We start from the raw sequence: 23,898 nt of genomic DNA, 5'->3' as shown, positions 1-23,898 counted from the left end.
GGGGTGTAAATGCTGTGAGGGGTGTAGTTTCCAAAATGGGGGTGGTGGTGGGGGGGGTGGGGTGTGTGTGTGTGTGTGTGTGTGTTCCACTGTTGTGGCACCATGGGGGCTTTGTAAACGCACATGGCTCCTGACTTCCATTCCAAACAAATTCTCTCTCCAAAAGCTCAATGGCGCTCCTTCTATGAGCATTGTGGTGCGCCCACAGAGCACTTTACATCCACATATGGGGTATTTCCATACTCCGGGAAAAATGCCCCCCAAAATTTGTAACCCCATTTCTTCTATTACCCCTTGTAAAAATGTAAATTTTGGGGAAAAAAACAGCATTTGTGAAAATAAATAATTTTCCATCTACACATCCGACTTTAATGAAGAGTCAGCAGTCAAACACCTGTGGGGTGTTAAGGCTCACTGTACCCCTTGTTACATTCCTTGAGGGGTGCAGTTTCCAAAATAGTATGCCATGTGTGTTTTTTTTTTTTTGTTGCTGTTCTGGCACCATAGGGGCTTCCTAAATGTGACATGCCCCCAAAAACCATTTCGGCAAAATGCACTCTCCAAAATCCCGTTGTCGCTCCTTCCCTTCTGAGCCCTTTAGTGCACCCACAGAATACTTTACATCTACATATGAGGCATTTCCTTACCCGAGAGAAATTGGGTTACATATTTTGGGTGGGTGGGGGCAGATTTCTCTCCTTTTACCCCTTGTAAAAATAAAAATGGCTCCACAAGAACATGTCAGTGTAAAAAATGAAGATTTTAAATTTTCGCCTTCACTTTGCTGCTATTCCTGTGAAACACCTAAAGGTTTAACACACTTTCTGAATGTCATTTTGAATGCTTTGGAGGGGTTCAGTTTCTATAATGGTGTCTTCAAAAAGTAAAAAAATCTCAAGTTTATGATGCCAACATAAAGTAGACATTGTATTTGTGAATCAATATATAATTTCTTTGGAATGTAAATTTCCTTACAAGCAGAAAGTTTCAAAGTTAGAAAAATGCTAAATTTTCTAAATTTTCATGAAATTTGGGGATTTTTCACCAAGAAGGGATGCAAGTAACCAGTATGTTAAAGTACAATATGTCACGAAAAAAACAATCTCAGAATCAGAAAAGGTAAAAGCATCTCAAAGTTATGAATGCATAAAGTGACAGTGGTCAGAATGGCAAAAAAGGGCTGCGTTCTTAAGGTTAAAATGGCCTGCATCCTTAAGGGGTTAATAGACCAATATTCAGTTCACAACTTTTTTGGGTGAAGAAATTATAAGAAGCGCATTTGGTCCATTAGAGAGTACCAGAAAACATACCTTGAAAATGTGATGCGGCTGTAAATTGTTAGCTTATATATGTGGGTTTATCCTGCAATGTTGATTATGACATTTGACATCTCCCCCTCCCCCCCCCCCCCCCCCATAAATACACAGGACCCCAAGCTCTAGTTTCTTCCCTTCATCTTACCATAAACAGCAGTTCCAATCCCAGCCATGACACACTTCACACCGAAAAACCAGACACGAAGCCTTTTATTACACAGAAATGTAAAATATACAATTGTACAGATTATTACATGTAATAGGCTCATTCTCGTGTTGCACAAAATTTGTGGAGACCCCTTGCCAGCTGCTCATTCTCTACTGACAGTACAATACCCTGACCGGTGGGGGAGGGTGGCGGGCGAGTCCATCGGGAAGGCACGGGAGGAACGGATTCATTATTGCTTAATAAACAAGTGCCACCCCAAACTAACAGGAGAAACAGAACAAGAAGCAGCCAACATAGATGAGAACTCTACAAACATGGGCGGAAGGAAGACTGCGCGAATACGGGAGGTGACTGGCTCAGCTCACAAGAGCGTGATGCCACACCATGCCTATAATGGGAAGAATCCTGCTGAGGAATATTGGGGGCTGCCATTAAACCAGGGAATAATCCAAGGAACATTCAGGGAGACCGTGAGAGGGGGCGGCAGGATAGACAGCAAACAGTGGTAGCGCCTGAATGTAACAGATATTGTGGGGAGGAGCTGTGTCACTGCTATGATAGCTGCCAGGTCCAATGCACACCTCTACACAGGTCATAAGAAACCTCTCATGATACAGACGCTGCAGTCCGAAAAGAAAACTGAATTACTACTTCTGCACACCTTCCAATAGAAAAAGATAAAATTTAGCAAACCATATACACCAGTTTTTAAGTGTAAAAAAGTTATAAAATTATAGTGCACAGGAGTTTCACTAATCTGCATCTTGTAACTCTTCCATTTCAAAAATGGTGAGAAAAGTAGGAGGGGGTGTGGCCAATCATACGTCAAATTCATTTAAGCCAGAACATTTTCGCCAGCTCTAAGACTGTCTCCAAGGCAGAATTAAAAATACACAATTTAAGAGATGTGCACCTTTTTAATACATTTCAACTCATAATAAAGCTGCAGAACTTTAAAGAGTACCTGTCATCATCTAAACTTTCCCTGATCCCCCTCCCCATCTGTCCCTTTCTCTAACTATGCCTATCCCTGTGTTTATTGAGGTTTAAAACGCTGTGGAAATACCTTTTTTTATCCCTCTTCATTAGCTCAGGAGCACTGTCTTTCTGAGGGGTGGAAGGAGGCGGGTCCCGACAGGCATGATGTCACATGAAGCCTGGCGGGGACTCTGCTTGTCCCAGTCTTCCTGTATGCTGCTCTCCCTCTGCAGCAGTGTTTCCCAACCAGGGTACCTCCAGCTGTTGCAAAACTACAACTCCCAGCATGCCCAGACAGCCAACAGCTGTCCGGGCATGCTGGGAGTTGTAGTTTTGCAACAGCTGGAGGCACTCTGGTTGGGAAACACTGCTCTGCAGTGTGCATACAGACTAAGTACAGGAGAGGGACGGCAGCCCCTCGGCAGCCTGTCTCTCTGCACTAAAAAGTCAATGCTGAGAACCAGGGGCTGAGGGAGCAATTACAGAGGCAGGGGAGGGGCACAGAGCAGGGAGTGCAGTGAGATAATACAATGTATAAGATAACTGCGGTGAGGGGCAGGGAAAACACAGAGCAGGGGGAGGTGACTGGCCTCTGTTATATGAGAGGCATGTGCAGGCTTGTAGCTCACAGGCTGGGAGTGAGTCCTGAGCTGAGAGGACTGAACTTCCGGTGGAAGGACCAGAGCCATTTCAGCATTAGTCCTAAAAGCTGTACACTTACTATGGAAAGCATAGGATGCTGCTTGCAGACCAGGCATAGAAGAGTGACCCTTAGTGGCCAAAAGTATAAAAATGAAAAAACTGGTATAATATTTTTTAATTAAGATATATTACAATATCTCTTCATTAATGATTATGAACAACATATTAAAAGTTTTTGTTGATGACAGGTACTCTTTAATTGTAGAAGACTGGAGCAACCATTGAAAGTTCATGACAAGTTTTCTGTTGCTGTCCACAGGATCTCATCCACAGTCCCTTAGAGTCAATGTGCATTTTGACTCCTTTATCTAAATCTGGTGAGTGGGGAAGTGTCTGCCGTTATTCCTCATATTTACTTCTGTCACCTTGGTGGGTTTATTTCTATGTACTGCAACTAGAGTCTACCGTAGGATACAATGTAATTCAGTATATCAAGTCCCTCTTCGCTCCTTAGAGTACGTTCACACGGGCTGATTCAGAAGAAAGTTTGCAGCAAGTTTTAGCACGGCAGGTTTTCTGCAGCAGAAAATCTGCAGCAGATGCCACTGAAGTCAACATTAGCTGCAGAAAATCCACAGAGGCTCCAACTTGCTTCAAACTCATTTCTAAATCCAGTGTAAACAAACCCTTACAGATCAAAGTCACCTGTGACCACTTGTATCTGTGCAGCAGTCACATGACCACTTGTATCCATGGGAGCTGTGGACACAGGGAGTAAGTAATACCCTGTGGTGCATACAAGGGAAGCGCCAATGAACATGTAACAAAGCTGATACCTGTAACATACAAAACACAATGGTATTGCTGTATTCACCTTAGATGTAACACAGACAACCAGAAATCATCCCCACAAATTGCAGTTTAGTCACCATCTGACAGCAGGTGCTAAAGATCTTGTGAGGCACTCTAGACCTATGGCAGTCTCAGAATTAAATATGCAGCTTCAGAAGCTTAGAACCAAAAACAGAACAAATGGAACAGACAGTGACCTAGAAAAAGTCATATACAATAATAATAATGTCTCTTCATATATACAAAATGTGTACACAAGAAGGGGGGGGGGGGGGTACGAGACAAGCGGAAATCCCGGCCACACTCCATACATGTTCCTGAAACCTCTGGGCTATTGCAATCTCAATATTTAAAATAGACAAAAAAAAAATCCTGGGGATCTCAACAGTCGTAAAGTGCAAAATCTACTGCACGGCGAGATTAACACGGGTGTCCTCCTATCAGAAGTCACAAAGTTTTCTAGGAATCTACTCCAAAAACAAAATGAAAACTCGCAGGAATCAAGAAGAATGTTCCTGATGCTTTGGGATAAAACTTTCTGAACTTCTAAAATATAACAATGAAACGGCCACAGCGGCTTCTGCAAGAATGTTACCGCCAGATTCTCCAACACAACAGTGGCTCCTGCCCCGGAATCTCAGACAGGACATCAGGAGCAGAAAGTTCTTAAAAGGCTGAAGCAGGAACAGATCCATTCATACAGTCAGCTCAGCCTCAGACCAGGATGGGCGGCGTCAGCAGTATTTCTAAAAGGAGAAGAAAAGGAGTTAGAAAGGAGAAATGCAGGAGTACAATAACAGCAAAAGTTGGCGGCTCACCTCACCCTGACTTTCCCATCCGCTTCCGAACTAACCGGCTGTGCCACCGGTCCAGTAGACAGAACTAAGAGAGGGAATGTCCAGCGCAGGATAAGGTCAAACAGGAACTTTATTGGCAATCACATGGAGCACACAGAAACAACGTGTTTCGGGTCAAGCTGGACCCTTAATCATGGCATGATTAAGGGTCAAGCTTGACCCGAAATGCATTGGTGTTTCTGTGTGCTCCATGTGATCACCAATAAAGTTCCTGTTTGACCTTATCCTGCGCTCGCTTTCCCTCTCTTAAATGCAGGAGTAGCCTATCACCCAAAACTGATAACACAGGAAGCAAAAAAAAAAAAAGGGAGCAGTGATGCAGTACTTACCCTGTTTCAGATAATCATAGAAGTTTTCATATTACCCAAAGATAACCCAAGTAAACAAAATGCAGTACAGTATCCTGCACAGATTTGATGCGCAGGATATGAAGCTGTGTTCAGTCAGTTTACTTTGAAATCTGCAGCAGAAAACCCTGTGCATCAAATCTGCGCAGAATACTGTACGTGTGGATAGACCATTAAAGTGATTGTATTTATTATGTAGAAAAAAAAAAGCTTTTCATAGCATGGCCCTATAGTAATTGCCCCCTGACCTAATAGCTGGCTGTGCCACACTTAGCAGCAACAACTGTAATCATGTGTTTGCGATAACGGGCAAGGAGTCTTTCACATCGCTGTGTCTGGCATGACATCAGCCCCGCATCGCTAGTAAGACACAGAGCGAAGTTCACTCAATGCACCTGATGACTGCGGTGCCGCAGCAGAGATCTGACCCCCGCAATCAGACATCTTATAGCTTGTATAGGAGATAAGATGTCTAGAGGCTGAGTACCCCTTTAACAACTTTAAATGCCGCCGTCAAAATTGATAACAGCATTTTAAATGCAGGTTACAAGTATCTTCGGTGATTCAGAGAATCTGATCTGGCCATACCACTAGTACCTTGTCCTGGCAGCCAAAGCTCTTACCTGAGCATCCATGGCTGCAGATCTGCTCTATCAGTAGAGTTTGGATTTCATGGATCAATGCATTGATCCCCCTTAGGGGACTAAAAGTGATTATATATACACACAAAATGTAAAAATCGCCAAATTTTAAAAAAAACTATTTCCAAATACAAAAGTGTAACCAAAAAAAAAAAATAAAATAAGGGCACAAAAAATGAAAAGCATGTAAAAGCCTGGTATACAGAGGAGAAAAAAAAAAAAAAAAAAAAAAGTTAGGTCAGAAAAAGGCAATTTAAAAAAATGTTAAATCTTTAAAAATAAAAAAAAAATAAAAAATAAAAAAGGAGTAAAAGCAGTTTTCCCTATTGGATTATTAATTTTTCTACCATGCACTTTCATTTGGATTAATCCCGGTTCCTATTATGTGATTTCACAACATAACCTAACAGATACTGTTTTCACTGTCCCATTGCCCCACCTTTATTGTCCCATTGTTGAAGTGCAATATCACTGTTTATATTTTATATTTACCTTTTATTATTTGTTTTAGTATTATAAAACATTGTAATATTTTATCTAGTGACCAGTCTGCAACAAGGGCCCTGCCCTATTTTCTTGATAAATGTTAATATTTTATGCTATTTTAGATATGTTTCTCTTATAATCTATAGACTATTTATATCTTACTTTTACCTAGCCTAGTAGGACTGCTCTCCTTTTTATACTATCAGTATTCATCTTTTTGGCACACGGGTATGTGCAACGCAGTGTTCTCGGTTTAGGTCTCCCCCTCCTTTTTTTACGTTTAGCTCCCACATTTATTATTTACTGTACACAGTAGGGTACAGAAACCAGTCTCCAATATCTACATTAGATTCTAAAAAAAGACCCTGGCATCATGACAGAACACTTAAGGCTGCAAAGAGGAGTCACCTGATCAGGCCCCATCGGCATCCCGGACATTGGTAAAGTGTTCATCTGCATCTGACCAATGTGACTGCCATTGCTGTTCATGTGCATCATGTTGTACGTGCCTGGGTTGGCCTGGTGCCCATACTGTTGGGGAAAGGAGCTGCAACAAAAAAATTTGATGGAAATCAGGGAAGATAGATCAGAGACTCCACACACATTCAACGCTGCATTCACAATTCTGCTAAGAAGTCAAAGAATAAACCTCACATTTCCCCACTGGGAAAGACAAAGCAAAGAAGAATACCAAAGTAGTGGAAAGATGAGGAATTTCTGAGACAGCTAAATTGTGACTGCATCTCTGGATGTAACCAAAATATTAGCTCTAATATCATTCGTGGTCACAACAAGGTAAGGAAATGTTATCACAAAACCATACTAAAGAATCCTAGTCATACTATTCAGGCAGCAATTTTCCTCTATACACAAATATATACATACACACACTATAATATATATATTTGTTTTTAAATGGGCACTCATTAAAACTACATTTTTGCTATTGCACTCCTTATGGTAAATAAAAAATATTTCTAATACACTTTGTTTAAAAAAAAAAAAAAAAAAAAAAGACTTTTTTTATGTTTTATTTGTGTTTAAAAAAAAAAGCTCAAGAGCACATTTTCTCCCATCTCATCCACAGACTTTGGACCGAAGCCCAAACACAGGAAGTGCAGCCTGGAGTGCTGAGGGAGTGTGTCCAACCAACAGCATATGGCAGTTAAGTGTGAGATAAGCTATGATTGGATGAGGCTGGACCCCCCACCCCCAGCACTCCAGGCTGCACTTCCTGTGTTTTGGCTTCGGTCCAAAAGTCTTTTTTTAAGCACAAATAAAACAACTTCATTTTTTTAAACAAAGTATATGAGAAATATTTTTATTTACCATAAGGAGTGCAATAGCAAAGTGAGTTTTAATGTGAGTTAAACTACACCAATTAATTTAAATTTTACCAATCTACAAAAAATTGATGCGGATCTCATCCACTTTTGCTCCTACTGTAAAGGCATGAAATTCTTTGCGGGAAATGTGCAGAAGATGCAGCATATGTAAACCAGGCATGGAAGGAGGAGATTCATATCCACAACATACTTGGGCCTCGCCATGTTTCCTGATGGCCAACCCTTCATGTCTGGCGACTGGTACAGTTGTGTGCTCTGTGAATGTGGGTTTTGGGAAGGAGCCATTCTAGATGCCATCATGGGGTTGGGGGGGCTGGAGACTCTCCCAAATGTAGGATCAGCCTGCTGATTCATTCCTGCAATAAGGGCAGCACATTTAAACACAATGCAGATGAGACCACGTGGAGGAGATAATTGTTAGTTATGTCACATACACATCACTGTTACCTCCCTATACAGCTTACCATAGTTTGGTGGATAGGGGAACTGCTGAGGGGGGGCTTGAGGCATGGGGGGTCCACCCAGCTGGTTTTCCATACTAGCTGTGGCGGTGACATTGGGTGGAGGACTGAACCCCTGTGACTGCCCTTGCTGCTGCTGCATAATCATGGCCATTCGCTGCTGGCGAAGTTGGTGACTGATCAGCTCCCGATTCCGTTGAGCAACCATCTGAGCATTTAGAAATCCCTGCTGTAAAAAGAGGAGAGCGTAAAACCAGAAAACAATGTGCCAACCTGCAGCTCTCTACTTGTACAAATCACTGTCACCATATTAGATTACAGCAGTCAGGGGGGGTCTTAAAGACCATGCAGAGGGCATATCTATGCTCACTGCTATTTGTTCTGTACATGGATTATGATAGGATAGAACCAATGTTTTATAGAATGTGATCATGTTTTCACCTGTGATGCTACTGGAGTCTGCATAACTGGCCTCATGACCCCCGGTGCACCAGCTGCGTTCATACTCTCCACCTTCATCTCCAGTGCTTGTCGGCTTTGGTTCAGAAACTGTGAACACAGAATAAGAGTCACCAGCTTGTCCTATACTACAATATGAGACATCAGATGTTAGCGTTCAGTGTCCTGATATACACCCTCAGAAGCTAAGCTATACAGGAACATTACAGCAAATCTCTATCATGTAAAACTTAAAGGGGTACTCCGGTGAAAAACTTTTTTTTAAATCAACTGGTGCCAGAAAGTTAAACAGATTTGTAAATTACTTCTATTAAAAAATATTAATCCTTCCTGTACTTATTAGCTGCTGAATACTACAGAGGAAATTCTTTTCGGTTTGGAACACAGAGCTCTCTGCTGACATCATGAGCACAGTGCTCTCTGCTGACATCTGTCCATTTTTAGGAACTGTCCAGGGTAAAAGGAAATCCCCATAGCAAACATATGCTGTTCTGGACAGTCCTAAAATGGACAGAGATGTCAGCAGAGAGCACTGTGCTCGTGATGTCAGCAGACAGTTCTGTGTTTCAAAAAGAAAATAATTTCCGCTGTAGTATTCATCAGCTAATAAGTACAGGAAGGATTAAGATTTTTTTAATAGAAGTCATTTACAAATCTGTTTAAATTTTTGGCACCAGTTGATTAAAAAAATAAAATAAAAAAAATAAAAATTTTCACCGGAGTACCCCTTTAAAATAGCTGAATAGCAGAGAGAAGGGAGATAGGCAACAGCCTGGAGAGGGTGCTCTTACCTGCTGCCCCTGGAGCCTCTGTTGAAGCTGCATCTTCAGCTGCTTTGGGATGTTTGTCCGGGGTCTCATGAGACTAGCCCTTGGGTGCATTCCTTGCAGAGGGAAATTGCCTTGTTGTTGCCCCATTTGCCCCATCATGGAATTGAATGGTGCATGTTGCCCCTGCATGTTATTGTAGCCCCCAGTTTGCATGGTGGACCCTTGCCCCGGATAAGGCGGCCCATACATAGGAGGTTTCTGATCCATCAGCACTGGGGAGTCTTGTGGCTGGAAGGAGTCTGGTTGGGGATCTAGAGTTTGGCCCTGCAGAGATTTTAAAGGTGGGAGAAATGAGTATAAGCAACTTCAGGTCTTCTTGGAGGCCCCCATTCCCCACCTATCTTACACTCACCTGATTTACAAGTTCAGGGATGCCCAGGGCCCGGTCTATTTCTTCAAGGCCATTGGGGTCTGTATTGCTGAGGAGGGTGTGCAACTGATCCAGCAGAGCAATTTCATCTGTCTGTCCTTCTACAGTTGATGGGGGACACAAGAGATCATCCAAGGAACTGCGGCCAAGCTGCCTGCAAATTGGAAAGAGAAGAAGGTCATGGATCTGGTCTGTAAGGAGTCCACGACCAGGATACAACTTTAATTGACAGAAGGAAAGAGGCTCCAATTACATGCAAGATTCATCCAAGGGTCACAAGGGAAAATAGGACAGTCCCAAGACTGTAAAGCCAGGAGCATGCGTGACATATTCCTCCGGTGTCTATAGAGGACTGTCTCCAGCATTAATTCAACTCTAGTGCAAAACCTGAGGAATCTGCTGCCCTTAGGTGTGTGTGCACGTTTTGGAGGTGAAAGAGCACAGATCTGGGCTCACCTGTTCTGAGATCCACTAGGCCCCTGCTCCATTGAAATCATGCTGTCCGGCCAGGAACCTGCAGGGTTAGAAGGAGCTTGTCCGTATGGGTTGGAGCCCATTCCCATTGGCAGGTCATTGGGTCCTGAAATATTTGAAAAACAAGGTAAATACATAAAGTGATGACTAAAAGCAAATAAATCTGGATAGAGACATCTGCCACACGATCAGATTATAGATACATGCTCCGTGGAGACCGCACCAATATAATCTACTTCATCCATTGAGATGTTGAATGAATGGTAATTTGCTTTCATTGGGGAGAAGGGCTTTTTATTTATTTATTTAAAATTTTTTAAAACACCTGTTTCAGTATACACGGGCCCCTTAAAAATAAAAAATAAAATTAATAAAAAATAAAATGTCCGACTCCAAAAATGTTATTACAGGCTTAATATACCCATCACATCAGCAGAGGAACACAACAAATGTGGCCATCATGCAGATAGTGAATCCGATAATACTGACTCAAATTCCCATGACACTCACTCATCTGCATCATTTGCTGTGGCAGCACTGGCTGGGCCCCTGGAATACTATTTGATCGTGCTGGAAGTCCTGTAATGTTTCCACTCATTGCTGGCCGTGGCATGGAAGTGTTGTACTCTGACCCCTGCCTCCCAACTGGCCCCGTGCTGGAGGGCTCCATGCGGCTGATGGCAGAGTTCTGCATTGCCCACTCCCCAGCTGGGTGCTGGCCTATACTCCGGTTGGGACCGTTACCTGTAAATACAAGAAGGAGGAATGGATAAAATAACCCAGACACTATCAGCAAATCCCTAGAGATGGCAAGGTCTAGAAAAACAGGAAGATTGGAAAAAATGCAGTCTTTGTTCTCAAACTGATTTTTTTTTTTTTTTTTTTCAGAAAAACAATTGGGAATTTTATTTTATTATGATAAATAATATTTTCATAACACAGTTCTCCAGTCTCACCTGAAGACAAGCAAATCCTGGAATACAATTCAAATACTAAGAATGCAATTTTTAAAGAAGCGCAATATGAATTTCTGTCACTAGGGGCGCTGTAGAGAAAAAGTTTAAGTTTAGTTTGGTCGTTCCCGGGTTCCACCTTGTTGGTATTACAGTAGTTGATTGTGTCTGTCCTCTCAGATCGGCCATTGACATTTCTGATTCCTATTAATGGTCTCCCTTCATCACAGATAATGGTCTACCCCCATCACAGACAATAATTTTATTTTATTTTGAGTCTGGCCAACCAGTTAATTGATCCCTCTCCGTAAAATAGTGAGAGCAAGATCTAGCATTGAAATGGTTTTAAATTTATAAAATTATTTATTTTTTCCATGGCTTTAAAATTTCCAGAAATGTTAAATCTCTACCCAGCTACCATCACTGGTGTAACCAACCACCTACCTATTAGCCCAAAGCTGTCCTGTGCATCAATCATTCTTGGACTTCCCATCATACTTTGCTTTGGCATCATTGGAAAATTACTGACATTCCTGACGGGTGGGGTGGAATTTCCTGGCATTGTGCTGTCCAATGACATTGCCCGATTAAAAGGTGGCCGAGTGACTGGTACATTCTGCGGACTCCTCATCCCTAAAGAGAAGGTAAAATCTGATAAAAACCAACCTCACAACTCTGATAAGAGTATAAAGACAGTCACGCAACCTTCTAATAAACCTTGTGTTCTTAAGATCTCTGATAGACACCAGTAAATAGGAATATTCTATATACCCAGTATATACCCAGACCTGATATTTGTCATGGTGGTCAGTAGTACCACTTAGGTACAAAACGGCTGTCAGGTACACACATTCCTTAACTTCTTATTGTCTCTCCCTGTCTGTGCAATTTTGCGAGTTGTTTTAACACACTTTGAAACAATAAATTTCTTTGTTGGATATTGGTAACCCAAGTTGTGCAGTGAGCTCTTTACTTTGTTGCATCTTGGACACAGACTGTCTCTTGGTCCTGAGAGCATTAATTAACTAATTAACAAAGCTGCATACACACCTGCTTTCTGTGAGCCATATGCTAGGATTGTGAGTACATACAAGTTGTTTGCTCCTTTGGCTGCAGTGCTCCATTATCTTTTGCTACTTGCTTGGGGATTGTACTGATACTGGTCATGGCTAAGGGTCTGAAACAATGCATCACTAATAAAAATTCTATCCAGCAAAAAAAAAAAAAAAAAAAAACATTGCTGTCCTGGACTAAACCCCAGACTGTCACTCTCTATGTAATCAAGTAATTTCCCATTCACCTACAGTAAGCAGAGCTCTGGAGAATTGAAACAAAGTCTATTAGAAATCAACAAAGTTTTCATTACACAAGCAATAACGCGTTAATGCCATTTGGAACACATTTAGCATGTTGTCCAGACATGTCAAAAGCCTACATCGCACCAGGCTCCCGTCCTGAGACCCAATGCACTCGAGAGTCTCAACCAGGTGAAATTCACGGCAGAACACACCTCACTCCCCAGCTGTCACTCAAACCCAACTTATTTGCATAGACTTAGGCTGGGTTCACATCACGTTTTTGCCACACCGTTTTCAATCTGTTTTTCTAAAGAAAACCGTATGGCAAAAAAAAAAACGGATGGAACAGTATGGAAAAAAGTAAAAGATATGAGTTTTTAAACAGTATACTGTTTTTAAAAGTGTGTATAGTTCCGTCAGTTTTTATAGAAAAAAAACCCATACGTTTTTGAAAATTTTGTCCATTTTTAATGGGAGGGGTCTTGGGTGGGGACTTTAGGATTCAAATGCGCATGTGCAAAGTAAAAACGTATATGTTTTTCTCGTATGGAACTGTATACATGTGCGTTTCCCATTGACGTCCATGTTAAAAAAAACGTATTCGGTTGCAGTACGGTTTTTAAACCGGAGATAAAATCGTGGTCAACCACGGTTTTGACTCCGGTTTAAAAACCTTACTGCAACCGCATATGTTTTTTTTTTTAACATGGACGTCAATGGGAAACGCACATGTATACATTTCCATACGGGAAAAACATCTACGTTTTTACTTTGCACATGCGCATTTGAATCCTTAAGTCCCCACCCAAGACCCCTCCCATTAAAAATGGACAACATTTTCAAAAACGTATGTTTTTTTTTCTATAAAAACTGACGGAACTGTATGCACTTTTAAAAACAGTATACTGTTTAAAAACTCATATGGTTTACTTTTTGCCATACTGTTCCATCCGTTTTTTTGCCATACGGTTTTCTTTAGAAAAACAGATTGAAAACAACATGGCAAAAACGTGATGTGAACTCAGCCCAAGGCAGTGAATGAGTCAGATGGACCGGCTGACCAGGGAGTGCAGAGTGGCTGCTGCACACTCCACAGGGTGATAATTCTCAATCTCAGAGGGTCTCAGGACTCAAAGTTACGCTTTAAGCTTTATTCAGTGGACTAGATCAGCCCCTTTAGGGTACGTTCACACATACAGGATCCTGTGCAGATTTGATGTGCAGGATTTGTAACTGCAGATTAGAAGTTGTGCTCAGTCATTTAGTTTACATTGAAATCTGCAGCAGAAAATCCTGCGCATCAAACCCTGCACACGTGTAAAGGTACCCTTAGAGAACATTGAGCGTACCTAGTGGTGGACTGTCCTGGAATACTGGCTGTTTGGTCGCCATGTTGCCGCTACCTGAACTCATAGAATTGGTGTAGAAGTCGGAACCGGCGAGATCACCAAGAATTGCATCCAAGTGATCCAAGTCTCCAGTCACCTGCAATTAGATGCAACACACAACAGTTATAACATTCCTGGAGCTCAGCATTTGCTCATGTTATGGGATATGTACCTGCTCCTATACCCTAGGAGATAACATGGACGCGCAGCCAAACTGCGAAAATGATAAATTCCTCCTTTACTACTTACTTAAAAAGTCAACTTGTGAAACTAAAAAGGAGGAGTTTACAGGCTCCTATGGTATAGGTAAGGTGCCACTAAGACATTAAACCAAAGTGGTTTATAGAGATGCCCCATTATGAACACAACATTATGTATAAAATAAACATTTAAAATATGGAGCACTGCATGCTAGTTACAGGTCAGTGCAGCTATCCTGTCACCCAAGTCTGGTCTCCAAACCTGCCCTTTCATGGTTGACATCACTTCACCTCTTTCAAATCTCCCATACATGTGTAGCACGAAGAGGTAGAGTCTGCCTGACTTCACTGCTGCACCACACATACTCCTTGCTTCACTGCGTATTCATAGGAAAATTAGAGGCGGCTGTAGTAAGGAGCTGCCTGGAAGATGATGACAATGAAGTATCAAGAACTAAAATGCAGGTTTGGACAGTGGACTGCATGACCATTCATGATAGCAGCACAGCTTTATGTATTTTCAACCATGATAGGCATGGTTAGTGTTCCAGTTTAGTATAATGCCATGGTGGTAGTTTAGCAAAAACTAACTAACGTGAAACATCACTATAAGGCCCCTTTCAGACTGCCGGTATGCCAAGTCAAATTTTTATCTATTTTTTTGCAGTTTGACAGCCGTTATTTTTAGAGATCGGCGAACTTACAGTAAATTTGATTCGTCACGAACTTCTCGGCTCGGCAGTTGCTGACTTATCCTGCATAAGTTAGTTCAGCTTTCAGGTGCTCCCGTGGGCTGGAAAAGGTGGATACAGTCCTAGGAGACCCTTTCCTAGGACTGTATCCACTTTTTCCAGCCCACCGGGGCACCTGAAAGCTGAACTAATTTATGCAGGATAAGTCAGCAACTGCCAAGCCAAGAAGTTTGTGACGAATCGAATTTACTGTAAGTTCGCTCATCTCCAGATATTTTGACAGGTCATAACAGCCAATAAAGGGTCCTGATGGACCCCATTATAGGCAATGGTGTCTGTCGGGCGCCGTTACTTTCGGCGAGAATAGCCAGGGAAAAAGACTGTGCAAGCACTATTTTTCTCCGGCTATTCTCAATCCTAAAATAAGGTGCTTCACACTGCCGGAGACAACTGACAGTGTGAATGTAGCCCCCCCATTATTACATATAAACTGTACCACCCTCCAAACCAATCCAGACAAAAATCACAGGCGTCCTGGATGATTAAACTTTATTATAAAGTGCTTTTGTCTAACTTCCTAACCCAATCTTGCGCTCTCTGGCAAATAGTGTGTGCCACCTCAGGGGCAGATGTGATGTGTCTAGCGTGCTAGAGGCTGTGCAGCAGGAATAGTCACAAAACTGAATTCTTGTTGCAGCATGTAAATTATCGGTGGCATTAATGACCAATCTAGAACACCGTGCATGAGAGCGTATTTACCCCCAGAGATTTAGCATTCTGCAGTTTGTGGTGTGTGTGATGGGGCAAGCAATAATAGAGAATACAGAGACCGTATTATCAAACACCCCGAATGGGCAGATCTGTATAATGAGTGCTTTAGCATGACAGAAACCCTCTGGATCAGCATTATATAACACAACAATGCCAGTTGAGGGACAAAATGTGTGCAGTGGGACCCTGACCATGGCCTAGTTACCTCCTCAGAAGGCTCCGTTTTTATCTTCATGTCTTTCTCTTGGCTGGAGCTGGGCCCGGTGGAGCTGCTGCACTGGCTGAGCTTGCTGTCCATGTGTTCCACTTTAGGTTTCACATCTTTACTCAGAGGCTCCTTACCCTCGTCCTTGTCCAGCAGGTACCTCAGAAGAGCATTGTTTTCCTTTTTCTTGGGGCTCAGCTGTTCCTGCTTCACTGTGGCCTCCGTACAAGGTGCAGAGCTAACAGTCTCCTGGAAGTTATCCTTGCCGGTGGCTTCTGCTGTGATTTTGGCAACCTCAGCAGGAGAGTTTCCATTTTGCAGGAGCTTATGAAGGATACGATGCTTCTCCTGGAGCATGGAGCCGTGGAGGCTAGAGGTGGAGCTGACGCCTGAGGAGGTGGATGAGGACACCCCAGAAGGGCTGGTTACATTGGTGGAGGAATCTTTACACCCAGAGTCCACAGTGGAGCTGCTCATGGTGCTGTGGCCACGCTCCTCCGTGGAGCAGGTCAGTAGCTGGAGCAGCTTCTTGTGTCCCTTACTTTCTGCTTGTGCTCTCTGCCCATCAGAGCCTTCCAAGATATTCTCTTTGACATCCTTCTCGCCAAGGTGATCTCTACCACTGGATTGGCAGACAGAACTCTCCACCTGCGCCTGTTCACAAAACAATCCTGAGGGACTCTTACACTCCTGGTTCCCCATCTTACTCTGCTGGGGAAGGTTCATGTTGGTGCTCTCCGCTTTCTGACCAGGAGATGACAGAGATGACAGGAGCGAGCTGCCGACCCCTTCACTTATGGCATGGAGGGCACTCAGTGAACTGCTGGAGAAGCTGCCTCCGCTGGCGTTCCCGGAGGACCCCATAGGAGAATTCATCCCTAGAAGAGAGAGAGTAGAGAGGAAATGAAACAAGGAGGAAGACAGGAGCAAACATGCTACACACATTGACTAGAGACACGTGTGATGGGTTGTTAAAAAGGACAAGAGACTCAACCATAGGATTTGTTCAGAAGGGCAAAAATAGGTTTTTCCTTAGATACATGGAACACACTTCTTTCCACATTAAAAACAGCGGCCCAAAAAATGCAGTAAATATCCAGCAAAAGCCACATAAAAAAAAAAAAATCAGCTACAAAATCCATGCTGATTTTAGTAACAGTTTATAAGGCCATCAAGTTCAACCTATATTCCTACTGTGTCCCTACTGAGTTGATCCAGAGGAAGGAACAAAATCCCTTATGAGGCTGATGCAAATTGCCTTATATTAGGGGTAGAAATTCCTTCCTGACTCCAAATATGGCATCAGAATAAATCCCTGGATCAATGTTCTGTCCATACCTATAATATCGCTACTAGAAACGCATCCAGGCCCATTTTGAACTCTTAAGTTCACCATGACCACTTCCTCTGGAGAGAGTTCTACAGTCTCACTGCTCTTACAGTAAAGAACCCCCAGTCTGTGCTGTTGTAGAAACCTTCTTTCCTCTAGATATAGATGATGCCCCCTTGTTATAGATACAGTCCTAGGTATAAATAGATCATGGGAGAGATCTCTGTACTGTCCCCTGATATATTTATACATAGTTATTAGGTCTCCCCTAAGCCTTTTTTTCTAAACTAAACTCTATTTCTGATCTTTCTGGGTACTGTAGTCCTCCCATTCCCCTTATTACTCTGGTTCCCGTTTGAACCCTCTTCAGCTCCACTATATCTTTCTTGAACACTGGTGCCCAGTACTGTACACAGTATTCTATGTGTGGTCTGACTAGTGATTTGTACAGTGGTAGAATTATTTCCTTGGCGTGGGCATCTATGCCCCTATTGATGCACTCCACGATTTAATTTGCCTTGGCAGCAGCTGCCTGACACTGGTCACTACAGCTAAGTTTACTACTAACTATTTACAACAGGTTTTCCCATTTAATACATAATCCCAGCCCGGATTTTTCTTCCCCATGTGCATTAGCTTACATTTATCAGTGTTGAACCTCATCTGCCACTTCTCAGCCCAAACCTCCAATTTATCTTTACAGAGTTTAGCATCATCTGTAAAGATTGACACTTTGCTATACAAGCCCTCGACAAGGTCAGTAAAATACATTTTGAGGACTTTTGGAGTTTTTTTTTGCCAAAGTGAGCATAATCCTATTTATTCACCAAAGCCACAGAAATGGCTGATGCAACATAAATAACCAGATGATTGGTTTAAGAAGACAACCTGGAATAGGGGAGAACTGGCTGGCACCCATTTTAGGGCTTCCACGATTGCGGGGTGACATCATCAGATTAGGTTGGTTGCTGCTTATGCCCGGACTCCCATGGGGGGGACTGCTCATATTTAGTCCATAGTTATTATTCTGATATGAGGGTTGCTGCATTCCTGGAGCTTGGGGCACAGGCCCAATATTGCTGGTCGATCCGTATCGCATGCCAGACATTGGTGTCATGTTGTTTGTGTCCCCCATGCCATAGTCACGGTTTTGTGGAGGTATAGCCTGAGCAGATGTAACATTCATAGCATTGCCAGGAGTGGGATTTGATTGTACAGGCGGACGAACTCCTTGTGCCATAGGATTAGGGTTCGGCCGATATCCATTCTGCTCCCTAAAACAGCAACAAAAGGACAAGGGAGATGAGTCGACACACAGATGAACGTGGCGCTCTGTATACTGTGCACTCTATATCATATACTCTATGTACACTCTATAGGACCTGAGTTAGGGTCCCCAAATCTCCTGCACTGGATGCCACAGCATATATAAATTATTCAGACACCTTAAATCAATGTTTCCCCTACTTGTGGTTCCCCAGCTGTAGCAAATTGTTACTTCAACATTTGAAATACTACAACCCCGTCTGAGTATACTGGGAGAGCCAAAGGTTGCACACTGCATTAAAAGAGAACATGTAGGCAACCCAAAAAAAAAAAAAAAAAATTTAATAAGGGGGATATTTCTCAAAACCTGTCCAGCGCAAAAGTTGCCGAGTTGCCCATACCAACCAGATTGCTTCTTTTAAGCAGAAGCGATGTGATTGGTTGCTATGGAAAACTCAGCAACTTTTCCTCTGGGCAGGTTTTGATAAATCTCCCCCAATGTTACTATCATTAAATAGCTTGGGGTGCCCTAACCACACACCCTTTTATAGTTTGATATGCCCTTCAGATCACCTGATATTTACTCCCATTATTAAAATTAAGTTCACACACGTGACCATTTCCTGAATGGATGGCCAAATTATAAACCCAAATATCTGAGGAACTGGAGGTTGTATCAAGAAACTGTAAGAAAAAGGGGGGGGGGGGTACAGGTGCTCTTAAAATAAGAACTCAGCACTGAGAACCTCCCGACATTCTGAAAAAATTGGCATTTTCATGACAGGACTTACCGCTGCAGGAAATGAGTAGACACAAAGCCATGAGGGTCATTTGTCACTGGATTTCGGAATAGCTTGCTCTTGGTCTGTGCAGTGACCATTGTGCCATCAGCTAGAGAGAACCGGTAGATCGGCGTTTCAGCGTGACCATGGACGTATGCTGCAATGATAAGATCACAAGTGGTAAAACAGCTGCGTCCCCATCAGTGCATTGAACTCCCCACAGATGAAGACAAAGAAGTTGCCCACCATATGGGCTCTGCAGATACTTTGTTTTATACCCCCATGACAGTGCAGTTGTTACACCACCAGCTTTTGGCACCCACCTTCCTGATAATGGCGCTTATACGTCCACGGCTGTCCATTGCTGTGACACAGAAACCTCTGGATACAGCGGCGGATTGTGTCTTCAAATCCTGGCCTCATGGAGTTACGTAGAGAATTGGGGTCAATATTCACCACTTTGCCTATTATAAGAAGTCAGTGAAGGTAAATGTAGGGGACATTGACAACCCTCCAGAAAGTTCCACACAAGGGGGGTGGGGGTTGCTGACTGTTGGGGTTGAGGTTCAATGCTCTCACCTGAGAGATCATGCCTGGTGATGAAGCTTTCTGGATTGGAAGAGAATGCTCTCTCCACATTTGTAATTCGCCGGGCAACACAGATCATGCAGGACTGGAGATCTAATCCAAAGAGAGCAGACATGGTCATACAATACATGTATTAATCCAACTCACGGAAATAGATAAGGCTGCAGCCATCGCATAACCTACTGACCTTCACCTTCCTCCATGATGGCACGAGGCTGAGAGAGTGCAAAGCACTGCATGGTCTCATATCTTTGCCGTGAGTCCATCCCTCCATTGCCATCGTCCAGGTGGTCAAGGGTGGTCTTAACCAGCATACGGCAGTTGAACGTGTGACTCTTCTGCCGGGGGGCTTCATTAGACCAGGGGACCCCATTAACTTTGGAAAGACAGAAGAAACTATAGCAGGATGGTGGCAGAACAACATCTTACAGCCACTGTGTATGTGAGCGACCCCTACCACTGTATGGGAGCCACCTAACAACCCTACTGTAAAATAACCAGGGTTAGGAGTGTGGCAAAGGGGGAGATTTATTAAAACCTGTGCAGAGCAAGTGGTTCAGTTGCCCATAGAAACCAATGAGATTTCTTCTTTCATTTTTAAAAGGGCCTCTGGAAAATGAAAGAAGCAATCTGATTGGTTACTATTGGCATCTGCACAGGTTTTGGTAAATTGTCCCCAACAATGTAGGAAAACACAATCCAGATGGTTTAATGTACACTTCTGACCCGCTGAGGGAGGAAGGACCGGTTATATACAATAAAGGAGAATCCCCACAGGTCAGGGGGAATTTGTCCTACCTGTAGACTTGGGCAGGTTCTTCAGGAAGTCTTTCCGATCGTCATCATGCAGGATGCTATAGACACTGGTGTTAACTAGATCTTCCTGCTTGTATTGTAAGTACTGGGTGACGTTTTCTGACACAAATACAATGTTTCCATCCCGATTCACCACAAAGAGAAAACCATCAAGGGCCTGGATACAAAGATCAGAGCAATGTGATGAGAAAGGAGTCCTCCTCGCTCACACCCCCGAAATCATCCACCCTCGCGCCCAGTCCTCAGCAGCATTATACTGATCAATAGGAGAGCTTGTAACCAACGTACAGACAAGCGGCGGTCAATGATCACTACCAATAAGATACATGAAGGACAGACTGTGGTGTCATACAATAAATAGGTCATAAAACATAAGTGACATTACTGTCATGTCCCAACAGATGTCTCCCTTTCCACTGCATGATCAGTACACTCACCTGTAAAAGAAGGGGCCCCAGAGAATCCTTATCAATGACCCCCTGTCCGGTTGATGACACGTCAGCCTTCTGGACATCATCATCACTGGAGGTGGCTTTTCCTGTAACAAAAGAAGAGCAGAACATTATCCACAGAGTACAGTTACAAGCACCACAGGATCCCATGCTAGTGTACCCACATTCATTCCAAACAGCAGAACAAGTGCTCATTAATTTTCTTCTTCTATTAGATACATTTTCGGGGGAAACCTGTTGCACTGGTTCATGTGCTTCTGCTGTTGAATTCTTTTCACCTATGCTCCGAGTCACCCATGCGGTCAGGACCTAATGGGTAGGTGAGAATTTGTTGTCTGATGAAGGGCCAAGCAGAGCAAGAAGAGACGCTCCAGGACAGACATGTCAGACATGAAAAATCAACATATATGCATTTATGGTGAAGTATTATTCCCTTAAGGACATGTTTTACTTTAGTTTTTCCTCTGTCTTCTAAAAGCCATAACACTTTCAATTTTCCACTTACAGACCCATATGAGGGCTTGTTTTACGTGCCAACAACTGTAATTTGTAATGACATCACTCATTTTACCACCAAATCTACAGTGAAATGAAATAAAAAAGCAATTTTGCTACTTTTGGGGCTTCTTCTATGCAGTGCACTTTTCGGTACAAATGACATGTTCCATCTACTTTGTAGGTCCATATGATTAGAACGATACCAAACATAGGTTTTGTTTTATTTTACTACTCTTAATTTATAACTTTGTATGAAAATTAGCATGTTTAAAATTTCCCTCTTCTGACCCCTATAACATTTTTGCATAAACTGGGACATATGTGGGCTCATTCTTTGCGCCATGGTCTTAAGTTTTTAGGGATACCATTTTTGTTTTCATGGGGCTTTTTGATCGCTTCTTATACCAGAAGAAAAATGAATAAAAAGCGACCAAAACACGCAATTCTTGACTTTTTATATATATGTTCACGCTATTGGTCGTGCGGTTAAATTAAAATTGTAATAATTCTAACATTTACACAAACGCAGCGATACCACGTTTATATTTATTTTGGGTTACATAATTTTTATTCAAAATTATTTTTTAGGAGGCTTACATGCAATCTTCAGATCACATACACTGATCAATGCTGCTCCATAGGAGAGCATTGATCAGTGTTATCAGTGCTTGACTGCTACAGCCTGCAATAGCTGGCAGCAGAAAAGGAGCACCAATTGGACCGCAGGGAATGCAGTAACGAGGCTTTACTCCGTCCAAACAGCTGATCGTGACATTTCCCCACGATGCTCCTGATCAGCTCCACTGCGTGGCCGGGAACAGATTTCGACACAGACGCCGTGATTAACTTTGATTGTGGCGTCTTAAGGGTTAATGCCAGACATCAGTCTGATCAGCGATGTCCGGCATTAGCCGCAGGTCCTGGCTGATAGCAGCTGGGACCCTGCGGGTATGATTCGAGCTCAGCTCCTGAGCTCGCTTTATACCCCTGCCATGCAGCTGAGCCGTTTATAAACTGTTATGTGGCAAGGGGTTAAGGACCTTTTACACAAGGTGATTATTGGACAAAAAGGCTGATTACAGTCCCATGCCAAGACCAAGTAATTGCCCCCCTTCCTCCCTCCCTTCTTATATGAAGGATAGCCTTATGCTTATCCCATGCATGTTTAAACTCCTTCACTGTATTTCCAGCGACCACTTCTCTCAGTAAAGTAATACTTCCTGATATAACTGCATAAACTTTTGCCCCTCTAATTTAAAACTATGTCCTCTTGTGGTAGTTTTTCCTTCTTTTAAATATGCTCTATTTAAAAGTCTCTATCATATCCCCTCTGTCTCTTTCTTCTATACATGTTAAGGTCCTTTAACCTTTCCTGGTAAGTTTTATCCTGCAATCCATGTACTAGTTTAGTAGCTCTCCTCAGAACTCTCTCTATAGCAGTGGCTCTTAGCCACATACGGGAGCCTGCCCGGGGACACTGCCTGCCTAGAGTGTGTGTGTGTGTGTGTGTGTGTGTGTGTGTGTGTGAACACTGGCTGCCTAATATGGAGGGGGGTGGGGGCGGGGGACGACGACGACACTGCCTGCCTAATATGGGGGGGGGGGGGGGAACACTGCCTGCCTAATATGGGGGGGGGGGGGGGGGGAACACTGCCTGCCTAATGTGGGGGGGGGGGGGAACACTGCCTGCCTAATGTTGGCACTTGCCAAGGTAAAATTGCGCATTTCTGAACTGGTCTCTGAAAGACAACAGCAGAAGTCACACTGATTTGCAGTAAATATTCATTATGTTTTTGTTTGTGAGTGAAAATCATGTTTTCATGGTTTTGATCTTTGTTCTTAATGGTTTTGTTCATTTTGTGCACCTATGTATAAATATATACCTCCTATGTTTTGAATTTGAAAAAATAATTTTATTTTTCCAATTAAGAAGGGTTCGGTGAATGCGCATATGAAACTGGTGGGGTTCAGTACCTCCAACAAGGTTAAGAACCACTGCTCTAGAGCATCTATATCCTTTTAGATATACGGCCTCCAGTACTGCGCACAATACTCCAAGTGAGGTCTCACCAGTGTTCTGTACAGTGGCATGAGCATTTCTCTCTCTACTGCTTATACCTCTTCCTATACATCCAAGCATTCTGCTAGCGTTTCCTGCTGCTCTATTACATTGTCTTCTTACTTTTAAGTCTTCTGGAATAATTACTCAGGTCATGGCTGTGTCAAATATTCTATATTGTGCCTGAGGGTTTTTAAGCCCCAGGTGCATTATCTTGCACTTATCCACATTAAATTTCAGTTGCTAGAGTTCTGACCATTCTTCTAGTTTTCCTAAATCCTTTTCCATTTGGCGTATCCCTAAAGGAACATCAACCCTTACCATTGAGAACTTTTGCAATATCACTAATGAAGATATTAAATAAAATTGGTC

The 23,898-nt window shown here is 42.8% G+C and overlaps 1 protein-coding gene across 3 annotated transcripts in view; it reads right to left on the bottom strand.

The window, feature by feature from the left end:
* Positions 1-1,508: 1,508 nt before the first annotated feature.
* NCOA3 (nuclear receptor coactivator 3) overlaps positions 1,509-23,898 on the bottom strand; it is a 64,415-nt gene continuing 42,025 nt past the window's right edge. For 2 of the 3 annotated variants that reach the window (XM_056547629.1, XM_056547630.1), the window contains exons 5-23: positions 20,955-21,055; positions 20,500-20,674; positions 19,889-20,077; positions 19,693-19,794; positions 19,437-19,577; positions 19,123-19,270; positions 17,954-18,339; positions 15,736-16,613; positions 13,829-13,964; positions 11,626-11,814; positions 10,739-10,972; positions 10,211-10,334; positions 9,737-9,908; positions 9,346-9,648; positions 8,537-8,644; positions 8,099-8,324; positions 7,825-7,990; positions 6,697-6,835; positions 1,509-4,703 (exon numbers count right to left, since the gene is read on the bottom strand). In XM_056547629.1, the coding sequence (XP_056403604.1) occupies positions 4,692-4,703; positions 6,697-6,835; positions 7,825-7,990; positions 8,099-8,324; positions 8,537-8,644; positions 9,346-9,648; positions 9,737-9,908; positions 10,211-10,334; positions 10,739-10,972; positions 11,626-11,814; positions 13,829-13,964; positions 15,736-16,613; positions 17,954-18,339; positions 19,123-19,270; positions 19,437-19,577; positions 19,693-19,794; positions 19,889-20,077; positions 20,500-20,674; positions 20,955-21,055 (3,929 nt within the window). In that variant the 3' untranslated portion in view covers positions 1,509-4,691. The remainder of the gene's footprint in view (positions 4,704-6,696; positions 6,836-7,824; positions 7,991-8,098; positions 8,325-8,536; positions 8,645-9,345; positions 9,649-9,736; positions 9,909-10,210; positions 10,335-10,738; positions 10,973-11,625; positions 11,815-13,828; positions 13,965-15,735; positions 16,614-17,953; positions 18,340-19,122; positions 19,271-19,436; positions 19,578-19,692; positions 19,795-19,888; positions 20,078-20,499; positions 20,675-20,954; positions 21,056-23,898) is intronic. The other variant, XM_056547631.1, reaches the window with a different exon arrangement.

This window comes from Hyla sarda, chromosome 12 (genome assembly GCF_029499605.1).
Source record: "Hyla sarda isolate aHylSar1 chromosome 12, aHylSar1.hap1, whole genome shotgun sequence".
NCBI classification, from domain to species: Eukaryota; Metazoa; Chordata; class Amphibia; order Anura; family Hylidae; genus Hyla; species Hyla sarda.
Note: the sequence above shows the minus strand (reverse complement) of the source record. Positions and strands in the feature narration are given on the sequence as shown.